The sequence below is a fragment of the Perissodus microlepis genome, chromosome 17 (genome assembly GCF_051167445.1).
Source record: "Perissodus microlepis isolate ML-2025 ecotype Zambia chromosome 17, ASM5116744v1, whole genome shotgun sequence".
In the NCBI taxonomy this organism is placed as follows: Eukaryota; Metazoa; Chordata; class Actinopteri; order Cichliformes; family Cichlidae; genus Perissodus; species Perissodus microlepis.
Window position 1 is genome coordinate 33430917 of NC_140477.1, and position 20081 is coordinate 33450997.

The following is a 20081-nucleotide window of genomic DNA, read 5'->3' on the forward strand; positions in this document are numbered from 1 at the left end:
TATATAAATGCAGAGTCAAAGGAGCTTGCAAAGAAAAGCGTCTGGACTTCTTTAAGTTTACTTGAAGACGTTTCACCTTCAAGTAAACTTAAACGTCTTCAAGTAAACTTAAAGAAGTCCAGACGCTTTTCTTTGCAAGCTCCTTTGACTACGATGACCTGGATGACTGAGAACCTTCACAGACATATAAATGCAGACTTTTGGAAGGAGTGTATAAAAAGCACTTAATATCTGCACTTGGACATTTTGACAGCAGGACAGCCCTGAGGTCTAAGGGTCTTGTGAGCTTAAAGCTTAGTTGATGGAATAAGCTCAAAATCTTTAAGTTTGTGAGTGCTAAGGTTGTGATTGAGTCATAGACCTTGTTTTTACCTCAGAAAGTATGTGCCAGCTCTGTAAAGCTGTTACAGATATCTGAATGTAGTGAAGTAGATTCTGGGGTAGGATTTTACATGATGTCCTAACCTAAGTCACACTTCATCGTGTTGACACAAAAGCCCGGGCGGTGTAATAATCTTGGTCTTGCATTAGTTGCAATCAAATTTCCAGTTAGTGGACTTGTGGCTATGTAAACTTTTACCTTTGCCTTTACCTTTAAGACAGACAGTGTTTTCCTTTCCTCCAAAAACACCCAAGGTTGGGAAGATGGTATGAGCGATGTACCAGATTTCATGATGTCATCAGAGATCCCCAGTTATCGTTAGTCGTGGCAGGTGGCTGCCCCTCCCAGATCCTGGTTCTATGGGAGGTTTCTTCCTGTTAAAGGGGAGATTTTCTTTCCACTGTCACAGAGTGTTGCTTATAGGGGTTTTCTAATTGTTGGGTTTTTTCTCTGTATTATTGTGAGGTCTTAACCTTACAATATAAAGTGTCTTGAGGAAACTGTTGTGATTTGCTGAATGTGAAAAACATGCTGAAAATATAGGCCAGCTTGTCATTTTCAGCTGTCCGGACACAGTGATGAATTGAGTCTGTAATCATTTCTGACCATGCATTCCTTTTGAAAAACTCTTAAAACACACACTGAACATATTGAACTCTCTTTATTCAGCATTTACGGCAGTCCTGTTGTTATACAAATAGTTTACAGTAAAAGACTAGCCATTTAAAAAAGGGTTAAAGTGCAGATTTATTAGTGTTCTATTAAAAATAAAAGCAAATGGGCCTTGCACAGAGTTTATGATTTAAATGCATTTAAACAGTTCAAAGGAACAATAAAGGTTTAGCATCTCCACCCACTGCAGACTCACAGTGTGCCTGACTTCCTCATGTTTCACTAGCATTGCACAAAAGATCTTCATAAAATTAAATATGTTGTCATAGAATTAATTATAACGTGATGATTTTTTTATTATAACCCACAAGCGTCCCCAGAATAACCACGCTGGAATGTTTCACCAGCCACAGTGTTGATCACTAAAGCTTTTCTTATTAATTTTCTTATTGTACTACACAAATAGCTGCAAGAAGGAAACATAAACAGACACAGACAGAAGAAAAAGTTAAAAGTAGTTAACAGTGTTGAAAGAAAGAATATGTGAATTAACAATAGCCAGTGTGCTGTTAAATCCACACAAACTGGCTTTGCTCAGTGGTTGCTACAACGGCGCTTGCTGCCAATAAAAGCCCTCATTACTGTGTTTTGCCCATTCATTGTGGGAAAATACCTCAGTGTATTAACAAGAGCTGCTTTCATTACATCACACATGGCTCTGGTTAAAAGATGAGTGTGATTCCAAGAAGATATGTCAAAAAATATATATCTGTCAATTTATTTAGCTCAAGAGAATAATATGTGCGATGATGGCTGATTATTTCTAAACAGTTAGCTATTAAAATGTACATTTCTGAGAGCTGCCTAAACAAAGTCTTCTTTCAATGAACAAAATTAGTGGAATCTAAATAACAACTCTTTGTGTCCCTTTGTTGCTAGGCTACATTGGGTTTCAGTAATGACGATCTGGTGGTTGTTAAACAAAAGCAGGGTTTTCTCCACCAGTCTCCCCCTGCTGGTAACATAGCTTCATCTGAGTGAGAATCAAGGGGAAAAAAAGTTGTTAGGTTCCCGCTCAGTCCAAACTGAGAAGTCCATCAAGCATGCACAACAAAGGGGAGCTTCTACTCTGGCTGCATGTCCATTTCTACACGTCTGCTTTAGATTATTGGCACTGGCAGACCTCTGTGGGAGAAAACTGGGATAAGAAAGAGTAAAACGACTTCATGTGTCTCCAAACATGCCCGTTCTTCAGTAGGAGCACCACAGCGCCCAGAAAAAATGGAAGCGGAAGTACGTAGCTTACTGCCATGGCCTCTGTGGTGTTGGATTGGGGTTGGGATAGATGGGCGCTGGTGTTGGGTGGTGGTAGTTTGGCACTACATTGGGTTTTGGAGGATATGTTGGGGTGGGGTACTGTGGCATGCCGTGTGGCTGGCTGTGGGGGATGGTGTGGGCGGGAGAGGAAGCGGCAGAAGAGGAGTCAGGGAGGTGAAGGTAGAGAGGAGCAGAGGGAGCAGAGGGAGCAGTCGGAGCGGACGGTGCAGTCGGCGTTGGGACTCTCTGCAGGACAACATGTGGGTAAAGCTGAGACTCGGAGCGGTAGAGCCCGGGCATGGAGGCCTTCAGCAGACTCTCCTGACTCCTGAAAGACAGAAGCACAATAAGCCATCTGTTATTACAAATAAGGGAACTCATATGAAATGTATCCATGTTAGGCTAAGGCTTCACTTCAAGATTAGATTAAAGTACAGATCGAAACAAACAACTGGTTTATTGAAACATGTCAGGAATTAAAGAAATGCTACAACTATAAAATAACCCAAGTTTAACTTGACTCAGCAGATGGTTGTTACACAGAACCGTTAGTGAGTGTTTTCACACCGTAATTGCTCTCAAGTGCAGATCAAAACAACCCCACCAAGACCCTCAAGAGGAAGTGGTCTTGGTCTGGTTCCAAATGATTATAATTCATTTCCCCCTTTTTTTTTTTTTTTTTTTTACATGCATAACACAATACAGGCATGTTCAATTTACTTGTATCAGTCGCATGTATCCAAAATAAAGGTCTAAGGGGGTAAACCTTACTATATTATTTATACTTACTATATTTGTCTCGGCACAATTTGGGAGAAATGTTGAGTTGAGTTTATTTTGTTTTTAGTGACTTTTAAAAAAGATTTTCTGTGTGTTTGGTTCCTGTGAATGTTGCCAGGTTACCTTTGGTATCCTCTGTTCTCGTATCCACTGAGGCCTCCCGTTAAGTAGAGGGGGCTGTCTGGAGCAAGACGGGGGTTCATCCTCTGGGACAGGTGGAAGATCTTAGGTGGAGGGAAGGCTTCCCATTCGCCCTCCTCTCTCTCCAGCCAGCACTCGCTGCGACGGGCGGAGCGCTTGTCTCTGCGTCTGATGAGGTCACAGGAGAGATTTATCAGTTTCTGAGAGTTTGATACCAACATAACTCCGCACCGCCATCCCCATTCCTACCTGATCCGTCCATCTTTCTTGGAACGGTCCCGGCTGGATCGCTCCTGCAGACAGCAGATGAGAAAGGACAGGGACATGGCGAGGATGACAATGCCACTAACAACTGAGGCCAGCACAGCCACTCTCAGTCCACGGTCCTCCGGCCTGGGGATTGCTGTTGGGAGAGCAGAAATGACTCTTCAGGTTCTCTCTTCTTTCCTCTTTGCTTTGATTGCTTGCATGTTGAGAGGAACAGTTAGACTTGTTCCCTGAGCACAAAAAAGAACTGTGTACTGTCAATGAGTCTTTTTTTTTCTTTCTTTTATAAAAGTAGAGGTTTGAATGGTGAAAACTAAAAAAAAAGTAAATGCAGGAGAGAAATTTTTGGGCTAATGTATTTAAGTTTTAGGTTTTCCATACTTAAATCTACACACCTTCACAGACAGGCAGGTAGTTGCTCCACTGCGCTTTACCATTCCTGACATGGCAGTAGATTTTGTCACTGCCAACCAGCTGGTATCCATCTCTGCACCAAAAGGCCAAAGCACTCCCGATCGACACGCCTGTTCCACCTTCCACGTAGAAGGAACCCCGACGTGGTGGCAGGACAGGCATACAGGACAGACCTGATGGGATGCGGGACAAAAGTGCTTAGATCAACCAAACACTTGGTCATTGTGCTAAAGAAAAAGGGGATTAAGTTAGACAGGGCGCCCTCCAAAAGTCCTCAAGGGGGCACTGAGATTGGGTTTAGTGAGTTGAGGAAGGTACACCTTCCTTTAAGCCTACTTTATTCTGATTGAAAGCCCCTCGCAAACAAAAGGCTGGATGAGTAGGGCTGCTGTGCTCACAGCCAGAGGTGTGCCAGAGATAACTATGTTAGGGATATCTACTCTCAGGGACATCGCAGAGCAGGCATCAAGACACCAAGAGCCTAGAATAGAAAAATGATGCTTAGAGCTCATTACAAAGACCTCATTTTAACCTTTGTCCATGTGAAATATCAACTTCAGGTCCTATAACAGTATATGTATGCGGCCGAGCAAGGAACAGTATAGTAGAGCCCTCTAAAAGTTTTTTCACTGAGGTCATGAGTTAGTGTGTGTGAGCTCCTAAAACCAACATTATGCCTTTTCATGGATTAGTGCCATTTGATTTCTGTGGAGTTAATGTATTTTCCAATAGCTGGACCATCTTTAGCAGAGTTAATGTCCCCCCCCCCTTTTCCCGCTTCTTTATCCATGTTCGTTTCAGGCATAACCACAGCTTGCTCCCAAGTTTCTGCAATCTGTGGTGGGGCATTTAGATTACCATTTTCACTAGCAGAGAGAGATAGATGGAGAAAAGCAGAGGCATGCAGCACTATTTTTATCTTCCTCATGCTACAATACACAAATACCTCTGAGAGGTCTTGTGATACAGCAGCTATTGTTAGCTTGTGCTGTGGGGATTTTTGAAGCTCTCAGAAAATCTCATGTAAACATACAGCATCACTGATTGCACAAAATGTGCCACATTTTTATACTGCAGCTTACAGAAAAGCAATGCAAGCATTTTTTTGTTTGTTTTTTTGCATCGCTGCAAAGAATGATAGAAAAAATGAACATACGATGCAACACACCCATTTAGCCAGCTCAGACTTAATTTTATTTATTTTATGTTTAATTGTACAAACTCTATTGAGCCTGCACTTTATGATTGCATTTATTTATCTACTTTTTTTAATATATATATATATATATATATATATATATATATATATATATATATATATATATATATATATATATATATATATATATGTATGTATGTATGTATGTATGTATTTTTTATGGATTTGACTTATTACGATGACTAAGCTGACCACTTATTTTAAATCTTAAACCTTTTTTTTGTTTGTTGTGTTTTTTGTTTGTGTAGGGGTGTGGGTCCACTTTGTATTCCAGGATTTTTATTTGTATTATTAGCTTGGATCTCCCTCTCTCTCTCTCTTTTTTTTTTTTTTTTTTTTTTTTTACATCTACTGGCACTGTTGTAATTATGATGTGGGAATGTATGTCTCATATTGTTTTATGTTCTTCAAAAAGAAAACAGCATACTGTGTGTGTCTTTTGTAAAATTGATGCATAAAATTCAACAAAAATATCTGGGGAAAAAAAAATGAACATAGGGCTGACAGGGTTGTGCATGCAGTCGATGGTAGTGACGATTCAGCAGTCACCAGGTGTAAACTGAACTGCAGAAATTCTGGGTTTTAAATAATTTTGCCAGAATGTTACATTTGAGTTATATCTGCAGAGTTTTATACTAATAATGGCGGATATCCAGCAGAATGTACAGAAATATGTTTTGACCTCATCATGGAATTGGAAAGCTGCATTATCACTTGAATCATGAACTGAAGAAAACTTTCAGCTACCAAAAATTTATACATTGTGAAGATTAGTGAAACACTTTATATTCTGAGGTCTGTTACATCGACAATGATGACCGTAAACCTAACTTTAAAGGAGTGTCCACAAAGGAAACAAGACACTTGTCACCAATCGGTTTATTGTGATGGTTGGTCACTAGACAATATTCCAGGCTCTGGTAACCCTCTAATAGATTTATTATCCTGTCATATAATACTTTAGCTAACTACACTAATCAACTAGTTGCTTCAGTTGCCCACGTAGAACCTGAACTTGGTCCACCCATTTTGCGTCACCAGTGTTTATAGCACCCATCGTTACCTGAAGTCTCAGAGTATTGTTGACTTTTAATTTGGTCCAGATTAACTTGGAAGTTGGAATTTTTGAGTCCCAGTTGGGATTTTCAACTGGAAAATCATCAGATTCAGCCCAATTGAATCTGTTGGGCATTTTGTTTCGCCTTCAGACAACAATTCTGATTGCTTCACAGCCAGACAATGTAAAATTTTAATATGAACTTTTAATCCATACTGCCACTGCTGTTTGTGATTTGCTAAAAAAACAACCCACGCAAAGCACTGACCAGGTTCCACCCATGAAGGTGCTGCAGCGGTGGCAAAGAAGCATTGTGCTGTATCGATAGTGATGCATGAATATGTTGACCTTTCTGAAATGCAAAACAAATCCTGTTTTTGTGCTCTTCTGACTTTACTATTGGAACGCACTAGGGTTTCTACAGTGTCTGGTAGCTAAATGCTATGCTAGCAATCAAATTTTTGCTGCACTTTTTTTTGGCCCTTTTTTTTTATAATTATATTATTTCATGCCTATGGAAAAATGTAAAAATATGTAATTTCCTTTGGTAAAATTATCTTTAGTTTATTGTGATTTCATTTCGGTTTTGGAAAGTAGCCCTGGGTCATCCTTGAATATTAACAGGCTAACTTTTTTCTCTTTCTCATCTACTTTTACAATACAGTGTAGGTTCACACTAGATGTGTGGTATGTATAGTGCCATCATGATACTAATATTTCATGTTTTAAATATCAAATCGGTATATCACAACAGCCCAGAAAGGTTTGCTGAACACAGCAACTGGAGGCGGGTTAGAACATGAATTTCTTAGACTTGAACAGTTAATCTGCACGAGATTAAAGCTAAATGCTAAATTGAAAGATGCTAATGGAGGATGACCAGGTTGATTCTTTGTGGGTTGGACACCTTTGTTCTATCTATAGTAATATTTTCTATTTTTAGTAAAAAAAAAAAATCATTTGTGCTTTAAAATGGATTAAAGAATTAAACACAGAAAGTAAACTACAGCACTGTTTGCTATTATGGTGTTTTAATGAGTAATGGCCAGAGGAGCGCGTGATACCGTGGAATGCTTTGCTGTGTCACTATTAGTGTAATCCTGTGTGTGTGTGTGTGTGTGTGTGCGTGGGAGAGAGAGAGATATCATCCCTATGAACATACAAACTGCTCTCTGCTGATTAGGAGCGACAGATGGGAGGATTTCTGCTGCGTTAGAGACAGTGAGGGAGAGGATCCCGTGATCCTATGCGAAGATGACAGCATCCTCTCCCTCACACACACACACACACACACACACACACACACACACACACACACAGAGTTACACAGCACAGCACACACGAGACACGTGCGTGACAGTACAGGGAAACAAGGACAAGCTGACTCTGTTCTTTTTTAAACGGGGGACTAAAAGCCTTTCTGTTTCCCTTAAGAGACCTTTTACTCATGCTTTGTGTTTGTATGTAGTATATATCTATCTGGCGACCATCATGTATTTTGTAGAGGGGGCTTTATAGTGTACTTAAAAAAACAAACGCTTGAATTTTTTAGGTCCTGATGTCTGTATTGGCAGAGCATGCACACACGGCACTAAGAGATAAAGAAATGACATTAAAGGACATGATCTGTTTAAATTATTCAAACAATCTGCTTTACAGTCATGAAATACAGCACACCTTTAACTTATAAAAGACCTTATGTTTAACCTTGTTCAAGAAAAGCAGTGATGTGGATCAGACACAAGTCAAATTTCTTTTATTTTCCAATACTTTGCTCTTTTCTTTTGCTCCTTTGCAACATTCAATATTCCTGCTGTGGAAATAAAAAGTAATTGCTCATTTTTGTTGTAGTGGGGCAAACCTCTCACAGAAAGAATATTAAAGAGATAAAATTTGCATTTGAATGAAAGCTAAATGATCTTTAATTAAAACGAGGTGAATGCAATTATCATCAGAGATTCATCTGGTGAATTTATCAGACATTATTACGGCACCAGGAGCTCTTAGTTTATGATCTATTAAAAGGCAGCGCACTAAACAACACATTGTTCACTGTCCTCATGGCCATATTGATTATCAACTGGTGGAGAATATCAACCATATGGATTTACATTTAGCTGCTTTATTTACAGTAGGATTCTAAAGGAACTTGCAGATTTACAGAGAGCCAATGACTGGAGGCCAGTGTTTCCTGACCACAAACCACAGCATGCATTAACAGTGTACTATAACAAAAACAATGTCACTATCGTTGCTCAGCAATGGACTCACTCTGTTTTAAATCAGCAGGCTATTACAGTATGGATGGATTTGTAGTACTCAGAGAGACAAGAGCAATTTTAAATACTTTAATGACTAAAGCAACATTAGCATTCATTTTATTACATTGTTCAAAGTTAACTCTCTTGGTTGTCACTTACTCACAATTACAATTCCTGGCAAGTACCATCTAAACGGTTCACCCTGTTCAACAGCTAGCAGTTAACTTTGGCTATGTGTGATCTGCAGCTAGTGGACACTGGGTTTGAGCTACAGTGTGTTTACAATGAACAAAAGGTTCTTGATGTGATGACAATTGAGACACTGAGGTTTAATGCTAAAATGCTCAGTAAAGCTGAAAGGAACGGACAGGCAGGCTCACAGCCCCTCCTCTCACTAGCAGCTGAACACCTGAACAGTAGTTGTGGTTCACGACGCTAAAAAATGAGGAACTTAAAGCTCCCATTTCAACAGCACTTAAATTTTAAAGAGTTATCACAAATGCTAAACTGGCTGGCACACATGTTAACCATAGCCATTTAATTATTAGTAGTACCTAGTGGCTAGCAGTAATCATTACCAGCCCTGTCCCAGTAGCAGCCCACTTTACCAACTCGATTTAAAAAATAAAAAATACAGCCAACAAAAAGTACCTTAAACCTGCATTCTATCTAAACGCCACCAGATGGCAAAGCTGTGGTTGCAGTACTGGTTCTGCAGAAATTTATGGGAAAATGGCTCTTCGTTTTAACCTCTGCAAACATTTTCTTGCTGTGCTTAGTCATTTTGGGTCATATTTTTCCCCGCTGTATTGAAAATTGTAATATTGTGACAAAACTAGTGTTCAACAATAAGACCAGCAGGAAATGAAATAAATAAACATAAAGTAATCCTATTCGCCCTCGAGGTTAAAACACTATACACGAAATAATGGTAAATGGCCTGGCCTGTATTTATATAGTCCCAGTTACTAGTCCCTAAGGACCCCAAAGCGCTTTACACAACCAGTCATCCACCCATTCACACACTGGTGATGGCAAGTTACATTGTAGCCACAGCCACCCTGGGGCGCACTGACAGAGGCGAGGCTGCTCGGTCAAGGACACAACGACCGAGACTGTCCAAGCCGGGGCTTGAACCGGCAACCTTCCGATTACAAGGCGAACTCCCCACTCTTGAGCCACGATCGCCCATCAGCTGCGATCGCCCATAATGTTAAATGTGTATTGCTGGTGCAAAAATGGTCTCTTTATGTAATTCTGCAGTTCATGACCGTAAAGGGGTGTGGCTATTTAAAGGTACTGTTGAATATCAACTGTCGTTTTTATTTTATTTTAAGCCTGTTTTTCACCAGCTATAATTAACCATTAGTTGGCTAGCCAATTATTCATCCAGTTTCAAAAAATCTAAGATCTCACCAGCCAAAAGCTTCAAAATCCAATGAGGTTTATCATGGTGGCTTTATGTAGTCCTTTGACAAAGTCAGAGTCATCCCATTAACTGATATCTATTTATCAGCAGTGTTTAAAGTGAACTTACTCAGCAACACATTAGGAAACAGGGTGCACTATTTAAGACTCTGAGATGTCTTTTGAGATTCTTAGCTTCTTCCCTCTGGGTTTTTACTGTAGAAAAGGAACAATGAAGACAGTGTAGAGCAAACAAGCATAATGTCCTCAGTGGTGCTCAGAAGCAATGAAAAGCAAAATTAATGCTGAAAAGATTGAATCTGTGTGTTGGCTGTGTTGGAGTGTACTTTTTTCTTCATCTGAGTTTAGCTGAAATGAATGCTCACAGGGAACGTGTGAGCAGGGGACTGACAGCAGCTTCCAAGCACAGACTTCGTGTGCTTCTGTGAGGTATGCTGGTGTGCAGGTATTGTGTGTTTTCCCCAGAGAGAAGACTGTATGAGCGCAGTGAGGGTATGTGTGTGTGTTAGCTCTGTGCTGTGTTTGCCCAGTCGATTTGTTTCAGACCCATTCAGAAAAAAAAATCAAAGAGTTTGGCTGCCAACAGGGTACTAATACAACTCTGCCCCCCACCCCTCCCCACTCCCCAAACCAGGCAACCCCACACTGTCCAACCAAACATCTACTCTGTTGTATTCTTCTTTATCACCTCCCACACTCGTCTCTGTCATGGAAGCACTCGGAATAGTTTGTGATTAAATAAAGATTAGGTTCTCCACATTAAAGATTCAAACACGCACATTCACACGCAGAGGGAACACATCCAATACACACTATCTGTACCCACAGCATGCACAAATGAAAATGCAGTGAATAAAAAATGCATGCGTGTTTTTATTAACAGCAGGTTTGTAGAGCCCTTTACCCATTTTATTTCAATTTCAGCTACTTATAGAAATTCAAATTTATAATCTTACCTAAAATAGGCAATTGTAATACTTGTCTTATGTATAAAAAAAAACAAGCATTTCACAGAGTTGGGGGATAGATCAGGAAAAACATGGCCAATGTCCACAAAACCTGTCCTTGGATACACAATGCTTCCAAATAAACTTCATTTGAGTCAGGCAGATGCTAAAACTCAGAACTGATATTAATGAGAGATGGGGTATCTGGCTGACTTGCTGCATCTTGTTTGTCCTCAAGTTCCTATCTTCTTGAGCACTTCTTTTTTTGCTCCATTTGCTCCAGCTGCTCTCTTACGTGGTCTGAGCTCAAACAAACACCGTGCTTCCCTGTCCTATCCATCAGTGGATCTATTTCTGTGGCACCTCGCTGATGCGCTGCATCACAGCTGATTACCTAATGCCCGCAGCTCTCTCTGCTTGTGCAGCGTATGCTCCTGTGCAAAGCCTTAAAACCTCAGCTGTGAATTAGTGCATGTGTCTATGGCATATGTTTAATCATTTTTCCTAACATGTGAAGTGATCAGCACATTTATGAGGGATTATCTTTTGGTTTATGTTTTCCTTTATTCATTGAGTGTGCAAAAACTACAGACGTTAGCCGAAAGCTGCCAGATTTGATCTTTTGCTGGATCTGACCAAGAATAATTTTTCCAGGTAGAGATCTGACAGTAGGACTGAATTTTGAGCATCAATAGTGTCTTTTGAGTTTCTATTAGCCTTGGCGACAGCTCCATGAATTCAGTACATTCTGCACAAAATAAAAAGGGGAAAAAAGCAAAAAAAAAAAAAAAAAGCACACATTTAAGCAAAAAGGCTTCATCAAATTTATATAACAGGACTATTCCCACTTTCTCCGCGTGCATGTTCCACCATGGTGCCTGTCACTTTGTTTCAAATGTGGAGAGTCAAGTAAAACTCATGCTTGCCTTTTAAAAATGTAGGAAATGGAAATACTGAGAGGATAAATTAGAATACTTATATCACAAAAGAAAATCAAAAATGACAGAGTGCAAGAGCAGTTGTTCCCCTTCTGCTTCACCCATCAAAGAAGAGAGAAGGCTCATTTCCAGCTCTAGCTTAGTGACTTTGTTGAGCTAGTTTTAAGCTGTGGGAAGGTAATAATGAAGTTGAGTCACTGCCAAACGCCATATTGGATTGACAGGCCGGGTACAGAGGCAAGTCTTTTTTGTCTGAAGCTCACCGAGCTGGACAGCTCTGGAGTGACGATATTGTTTGTCATTGACAGAAATACCCCTGGATCTACGTGTGTGTGTGTGTGTTTATACATCATCGTGAGGACCAAAAGTAGGAGTGCTACTATACTTGTGGGGACCAACAGTCGCTTATGGGACAAAATGCCCATAGAACGAGTTTGAAGGCATTTTTCAGACTCAAATTTGGTTTTACTTTCAGGGTTACAATTAAATTATGGTTAGGGTTAGACATTCATTTTTGATGGTTAGGGTTAGGGAAAGCATTATGTCAATTAGATGTCCTCACTAAGATATGAAAACAAGTGTGTGTGTCGTGGCTTGTACCATACTCGTCCCCAAATAAATTCCTGTCAGTCAAACTGCAGAAATCTAGAAACTGCCAACATTGTCTTTGCCAAAACGCTCCTCTGTGTATCACCTTTCTTGAGTGTTTCTCGCTGAAGGGAAATTAGCGAACATTATGCGGTAACTGATACTAGAGGTTGGATTGGATGGGCAGCGCTGTTGCCCCACAGCACGTCCATTTATGGCCCATTTTGTGTGGAGCTTGCATGTTATTCCTGTGCCTGTGTGATTTCCACTCAAAAACATGAGATGAGTGATTCTAGACTAACCACAGATGAGCTAGCTAAAGGTAGATAAACTGAGTAAAGTGTATTCAATTAAATGGCGTATGGAAAAAATGTGCTTTGAGTGGTTAGTAAGAGTAAAAACATGCAACAGTATTATTCATAAGGGAAGAAGATTAAAATGGTGTGCTAATGGGAGAAACGTATGTTATTTTTAGCTGTTGGAGAAAAAAATATATTCAAGTGGACAGAAGTAACTCATGTTAAAATACACTGGACTCTATCTGCTACCGATGAGTGCATCTTTATCTGCATGTGTCAGCGTGTCAGTAACAGGATTTCTTGCACTAGATGTAACCTGGAATAGGCAAAGGTAATAGGCTCTGCCAAGAAGGTAATCAGATTAAAAGCATTAAAACATTTTACGTTTACGTTTTTGGCTGACCTTTTTATTTAAAGCAACTCAGAGTGAATAAAAGCAGCTTACAAGCAACACTTAAGTAGACAATGTGTCTAAAACTGAACTTTATTGTTCTTATTCGCAAAGTTGAATCGCTTTAGAGTATTTAACTTGATTAACTTCATTAAAAACACACTAAAAATATTATATATATATATATATATATATATATATATATATATATATGTTGTCTCATTCAGTCAAACAATTGTAGATTTTTTAATAAAGATTTTTTGGACAGAAATGTCTTTAGAGGGAAAATAAGCAATAGCCCAGATAGTCTAAAAAGGATTCGCTGTCAATTTTGGCTTGTTCAGATTAAATAGCCCAAAGGTCTGCCAAGTAACAGATATAGGCCTAATTTAGAGATTAACATTAACTCTTACACTCTGTCGCGGTTAATAGGTTGTGTTATCATGTTAACTTTGAGGCTTACAGCTTTTCTAAAGCTGAAATAACTGCTGCTTATCAGGAGTCTGCCAGTTCCTCCGCAGGAAGTCGATCTGGACATCAACATGCACCACTGCAGCTTCTCACTCCATCTCCAGCTCAGTCTGCTATTGACCACATATTTAAAGCTATATAAACCTGAGAAAAGTCGTACAAAACAAAGTATTTCTACCAATCATTTCTTTTTATGCTGATATCTAAGTGTGCAGTGTTCAGTTCGTTTCAAGTTCCTACTTTCCAAAATTTCCAACCCTAAGACAACTGGTTTCTAACTTTATTCAGGTCTATTGTTTCTATCTGTATGCTAATCTGAAGGGGTGTAGAGCTGCCAATGTCAGTCTACTGGTCAGTTTAACATTTAGGCTTCAAATCCTCATAAAATATTTGATGAATCTTATTCCCCTAAAAATTAGTCTTTTTACCTTCAGCATCAGCAAGGAAACCACATATTGCATGTTTTAGCTTCATATTCTGCACCTTCCTGGTCGCTTCATGAATCCTAATATTTTAATCTTTCATTCAGTTCCAGGTTGAATCTTGTGTAGTTTATGACTAAATGTCTCCTTTCATGCAGGGAACATTATGTACAATGTAAGTTCTGTGTGAAAGATACTGCCTGGAACTTTTTGGATAGGTGAAATGAAAAAGGCTCTGAATTATAATGATCTGATTTTGATTCTGATCTGATTCGATCTGAGATAAAAATCCATCGATAATTTAATAGTATGAGTAAAAACGAATAAACGTACATTATTTGAAACATTTCACAAGAAGAGAGGAAAAAGAAGAGAAATGTAAACATAGTCAGATGTAAAAGAAGAATCACTTGAGGATTACGTGATCAATAGAGATCAATTTACTTCCAGGCAGTGGTAAGGATTCCTGGATGAGCTGCATAATGAATCGCGGCTTCTATCGACTCCGTCTGAAAGCTCTGTTTTACCCGACACTCCAAGGATCTTTGAACTAAACTTTAAGACACCTGCTTCGCCAGCCTCATCGATATTAACACTGTGAATTCTGCTAACAGGACATCTCAGTTGTGTTTTCAGATACTAAATCTTGTCTTTAATAGCTATAAATAAATAAAAGAATTGACCTTGCTTATAATAGATGCAGATTTTTTAAAGCATGTTATTACAGTACAGTGAACTGATGTGGTTTGATCTTTGTGACATCCTGCTGGAAGCAGCCATAAGAAGATGGATGACTGTGGTCATTAGAGGATGGACACCCGGTGTGGTCTTCTGCTGCTGCTGCTAATCTGCTTCAGTTTTGATAGATTACGCATTCAGAGATGCTCTTGGTTGTTATGAGGCATTTTCACCCAGAGAACTGCCTGCTTACTGGAAAATGTTTTCAACCGTTGTCTGTAAACCCTAGAGGTGGTTGTATGTCAGCAGTTTCTCGAATATTCACACCGCCTGGCTCCAGCAATCACCAATTCAAAGTCACTTAAATCACCTTCTTCTCCATTCTGATACTCAGTTTGAAATTCAGCATGATTACTTGAACATGTCTACATGCTTAAAGGCAGTAAATAAATAAAAGAGTTCCTGACATGGCTGGTTAGTTTATAGTCATGTAGTGTTGAATGGTTAAAGCTGTTAGCTGATCGTAATAGCTCAAAAGTAATTGAAAAGTGGTGGAAACAGCTGTAAATAATGCATTAAAGGCTCAATGAAACTGCTGAAAGTGAATGTTAAATGGTCCAAACCAGTTTTTCCAACCGTTTGGAGCCACGGCACATATTTCACCTTAGAAAAACCACACAGCACACCACCAAACAAAAATGTCACAAAAACCATATTCACCATTTTTCCCCACACACCAGGCGTAGGGGAATTGGCTTAGTTTGTCCCCAGTATACCTTTTTTGCTTTCTTCTGACCACTACTCATGCTAGAGCCTTCATCTGGGTCAGAATTTTCTCCAGCACCCAGGTCAGACTGACTACTTTTTCTTTTTCAAATATTTATCTATTGCTAATACACGCTGCATCGGATCACATCATGACTATTATGGGATTTGTTCTTCCTCTCCTTCTGATTTACTGGCAGTTGGCAACCCATTTAATTAGGGCAGGTAGTTGTACTGCCCTCCAGTGGAAGAAAATGTTGTTCTGCCCGTTACCCTGATCGCTTAAAGTACTAATCAGGTGATTATCTGGTTAGATAATCTTCCACAGCATACCTGATAATTTCTCATGGCACACCTATGTGCCATGCCTCAGTGGTTGGGAAACACTTGCCTAAACAAGCTAAAAGCAATGGACAAATAGATCAGTTTACTGAAAAGTAAATTGAGTTAGCTAAATGTGTTACATTTAGTTAGCCAAATGTAATGTAAAAACTGCAGAATTAGGTTAGAGAAATAGATATACAGGTAATAGATGGCTGAAATTACTTGTTAAAAGCAATGAACAAATGGTTAGCTAAATATCAAGGACTAATGGGTGATAATAGCCGAATGGCCACGTGTGATAAGTTGCAGTAACAGCAGAGGGAGATATTTCATTTCAAGCCTACATGAAAAGAATTATGGGAAAGTGTTTAAACAGACTTTACATGTTAGCTGCCTAGCTGGAGTAGAAGGATGACTTTTTGGCTTTAAATAAATTTTCTCCCCCTACTGGTACTGAAACTTCTGCATGCTGTCTACCACGCTTTGGAGAGGAAATGGGTGACATCCGCATGGTGAACCGACTATATGCTTTATCATGCTAGATATTTTTTTTTTTACTTTTTACTTTACTATTTGACTTTGTTCATTGCCTTTAATTTGGCTGCTGAATCAAAGTGCTCTGCATCTCCTATATTTAACTGAATTTATTTTTGTCACCTGACAGTGGCTTTATACTTACAAAGCCAAAACTAAAACACCTATAATGACTAAACATAAACACTGCATTGCTGCTGTAATCTGGTCCTAAAGTAAAAAATCAAACAGCTTTAAAGTGATGGGGGTAAGTAAACAGAATCTGGAGAGCAGCTTTTATCTCTTAAAGCTAGCTGATTAGGATTTGATTTTGTCATAAACATAGCTACCACTCACATGTTGCTTTTAGGAGAGTTGACATTAATCACACGTTTAGGATTTAACATTTTTGGCCACTCTCTTGCATAAAACCTCTGGTCAAGTGAAAACCCTCCATGTGGTGCAGTGTGGCAGGCCAGCTGATTACCTGTATGTGTGTGTGTGTGTGTGTGTGCTTGTGTGCGTGTTATTAAAGCATGAAGTGCTTATTCCTGCTTGGTCAGACAGATTGCTGCAGTTGTGAAATGAGCAACTGTGTTGTTTATTCTCTAAACCTTTAAGAAGATTGCTGTCGTTTGGGCTGAGTGCGTCCATTTCTAGTGTGTGTGTGTGTGTGAGAGAGAGAAAGTGAATTATGTCTGTATTAGCCACGTGAGCTTTGCATTTTGTCATCTGCTGTAGGCTGTTTGTGTGTACACGTGAGGATATGGGCAGTGTGACTGAGAGGAGGGTGGGCGAGGAGGTAAGAATAAATGGTGGAAAATCAAAAAGAGAGAGAGACAGTGGGAAAAAGTAAAAGAAAAAATACAAATGATAATAGAATAAAGAAGGGAAATGAGATGAGATGAAGAAAGAAACCAAGTGACAGAGGATAAAAAAAAGCAATTAACTGAGAAACAGAGGAGACAGGGATTGGTGAAACGGAGAGACTTATAGACAGAAAAGCAAAGAGAAACAGCCTAGATGGGCAGTGGGAGAGGAGGAAAAGATAAAGGCAGCTCATGCTCCAGTAGAGATGAAGTCATGCGAGTGGCGCTGCAGCTTTCTCTTCAGGCTGAGCTGCTCCAGCGTGGACATAATGAACTGTCTTTAACTGCATCACCTGCCGCCTCACACAGCACCCACTTACACTTCTGTACCGGTCCGTGAGTCATTTGGTACCGGGCCGCGAGAGTTGAGGCTCGGGTGTGAAATGTATGGTTTTCAGGGTTTTTATCGGTTTTTAGCGTTATTTTGTTATCGTTTTTATTGTTAACTCGGTTTTCCTGGGTCTTTTCACGTGTGTTATGAATAAATCTTCTTTTTTTCGGTACCGGTACTAGTTTTATTTTGCTGTATTTATCCGCGACACCTTAAAGAAAATATTGTCGGGCATAAACCAGTCCGTGGCGCAAGAAAGGTTGGGGACCGTTCCAAAGAGGCATACAGAGAGCCAGACATGGAAACCCTCAGTTTGTACTTAAACATGCTGCAAGTGTAGCTGTCTGCCAAATCACAATCCAACTGCATCGTATATGAAATGTTGAAACTTGGTATTTTGTGTTTTTTTTTCTTTTATTTAAAAAAATATTTTTGGAATACATGCATACTATGGTTTGATATTATCTTGCTCAAATAGGCAAGCCTTTTCCTGAAAATGGATGGCAACATATTGTCTGCTACTCAAAAACAGTTATATATATTGTTTAGCATTGATAGTGCCTTCGCAGATGTGTGTTGCTCATGCTCGGTGCACTATTAGACCTCACCTCCTTTTCACCACAGAAGCTGTTCCAAGTAGAATCACAGGACATGAAACTTTTCCACTTATCTCATAAGACTGTAATACTGTATATAAAGCTGACAGGAGACAGCAGCATTTATTTTTTGAATGGCTTTGTTTCCTCTTTGCATGACAGAGTTGTTGCTTACATTTACGGATTTGAGTTTACTGATAATATTAAAGTTGTTTCACACCAAACATTTCAGGGATCCCATGGGAGCTACCATTTTTTTTTCTCTGTTTGCTTCCACGTTGCTCATATGAGCTCTGCAGTGATGTAATCCAACAGCATCTCTTGCTGTAGCCTTTTATTTCCTTCTAATGCTGTTTGAGCTTGTTTGTTTTTTTTCTCTAAATTGCTCCATAGTGTGATGGATGCCTAACAAGTTGAAAAAAATGACTGTTATACATTTTTATATTTAGGTCTGACAAGTCAAAATCACATTGTATTTCCTCTGTCACACATAGGCTTAATAAAGTCAGGTTTTTACTGCTGGTTCATTTTTCTGTCTTTTATTTGGTAAATGTGAGCGCTAACGTTAAGAGCTGCCATTTACGTGGCTAACTGGATTGCATTTAAATGACTTATATATAAATTACGTCACTCAAAACGCCTCGTGTTTTGGAAGCACCTACTAGACCCTAAAAACACAATAGTTTCAGCTTCCTGCACAAAACAAGAGGGTGCTATCTGCTTATTGTATACCAGCTCATGCTAATAATCAAACTGAGCACACTGTTAGTTGCAGCAGGCCACAAAGTCCACCCCAAACAATCCGGGCAGATCTGCCAATCTTAATGTCAGCCCACAACTGCTAATGGCTCAGCTGGTACACTACCACGCATCCAATTAACAAATCTCATAGTGGCTGTGGTAATCCTCTGAGACTTAAGCCATCATAGCTGTTAACCCTAACCCGTTCTACGTTTTGGAGAAAGCAATAACAGACTTTCATTGAAAGAAACAGTAGTTTTTGATGTATGTGACAATGATTATTTTCTTAACTGGGGAGAACAACTTATCCTGATTGGTCAGAGTTACAGTTGTCACTGATGATAATTTAGACATGAGAGGTTTAGGCTGTTTTATCCTGCCGACATTTGCTGCAAATCTGCAAGCCACATCTTTCACAGCTTATGTATTGTTTATCTGACTTATTGTCAGATCTCTTGTGACTGAAGCCTGCTCTGTTCTGTACGGGGGTCTTGCTCCTTTTCTTCTTACTGCCACATACACGTGTGTCCTTGCATGCACTTGTGCTGCCAAATGTTCACACAATTACCAAACTTCAAGCTTACTTAACTGCAAACAGAAGGATTTACTACAAATCAAAAGTAAAGGAAGGCCTTCATAAACAGTCCAAATGAGTGAGAGGCACACTCATCCACTATAACAGCCAGAGTGATAACATGCCTGTTCTATTTTGTTTTGGTTTCTTTCTTTCTTTTTTTTTACATCTTTCTTGTGGAAGCTTTCAGAGCGAGTAAGTTGCCTCTTTTTTCAAACCAGCTTTAAGCAAAGGATAAAATACAAGTAAAACACTGCATAAAACACAAGTCCACTGGACTTTTAGGTACTTTCAAAGACACTTTTGTAGATAAAATGCAGTGTTGCTTAAATAAAATGATCTCAGAGAATTTTTGTTGTTGTTGTTGTGGTTTTTGTGCTTAGGTTGAGTTCAGGTAAGGAACCAGATAAAACCATAGTGAGGTTGACTGGAGAGGAGGTAGATATGCAAAAATCTTTTTGTAGTGTTTTTGTAAATACCCCATTTACCTGGATTTTTATGCATACTGTGTTATGTTGTTATTGTGGTCCTTTTTTCACAGTTTTTGCAATTTGCCTGGATTATGTGTAAAGGGTTAGACTTAAAAAAAAAAAAAAGACTAAATTGACTCATATTTTTAATACACTGTTTGTTGTTGCTGCTTGTCTTATTTGTATGAATGTTCTATTCAGTGTGGGATTTCAGTCTTTCCATAGATTCAGCTTTAGCACTCGGTCATGCTCCTCAAAATGTTTTGCTAATAAGCAAAAATGACCA

General features: G+C 39.2%; 1 protein-coding gene across 6 annotated transcripts in view; it reads right to left on the minus strand.

The window, feature by feature from the left end:
* Nucleotides 1-1024: 1024 nt before the first annotated feature.
* Nucleotides 1025-20081, minus strand: part of LOC146369954 (uncharacterized) — a 43021-nt gene continuing 23964 nt past the window's right edge. For all 6 annotated transcript variants that reach the window (XM_084909418.1, XM_084909417.1, XM_084909416.1 and 3 more), the window contains 4 exons: nt 3895-4086; nt 3482-3635; nt 3215-3400; nt 1025-2639 (listed from right to left, as the gene is read on the minus strand). In XM_084909418.1, coding sequence (XP_084765544.1) covers nt 2297-2639; nt 3215-3400; nt 3482-3635; nt 3895-4086 — 875 coding nt within the window. In that variant the 3' untranslated portion in view covers nt 1025-2296. The remainder of the gene's footprint in view (nt 2640-3214; nt 3401-3481; nt 3636-3894; nt 4087-20081) is intronic.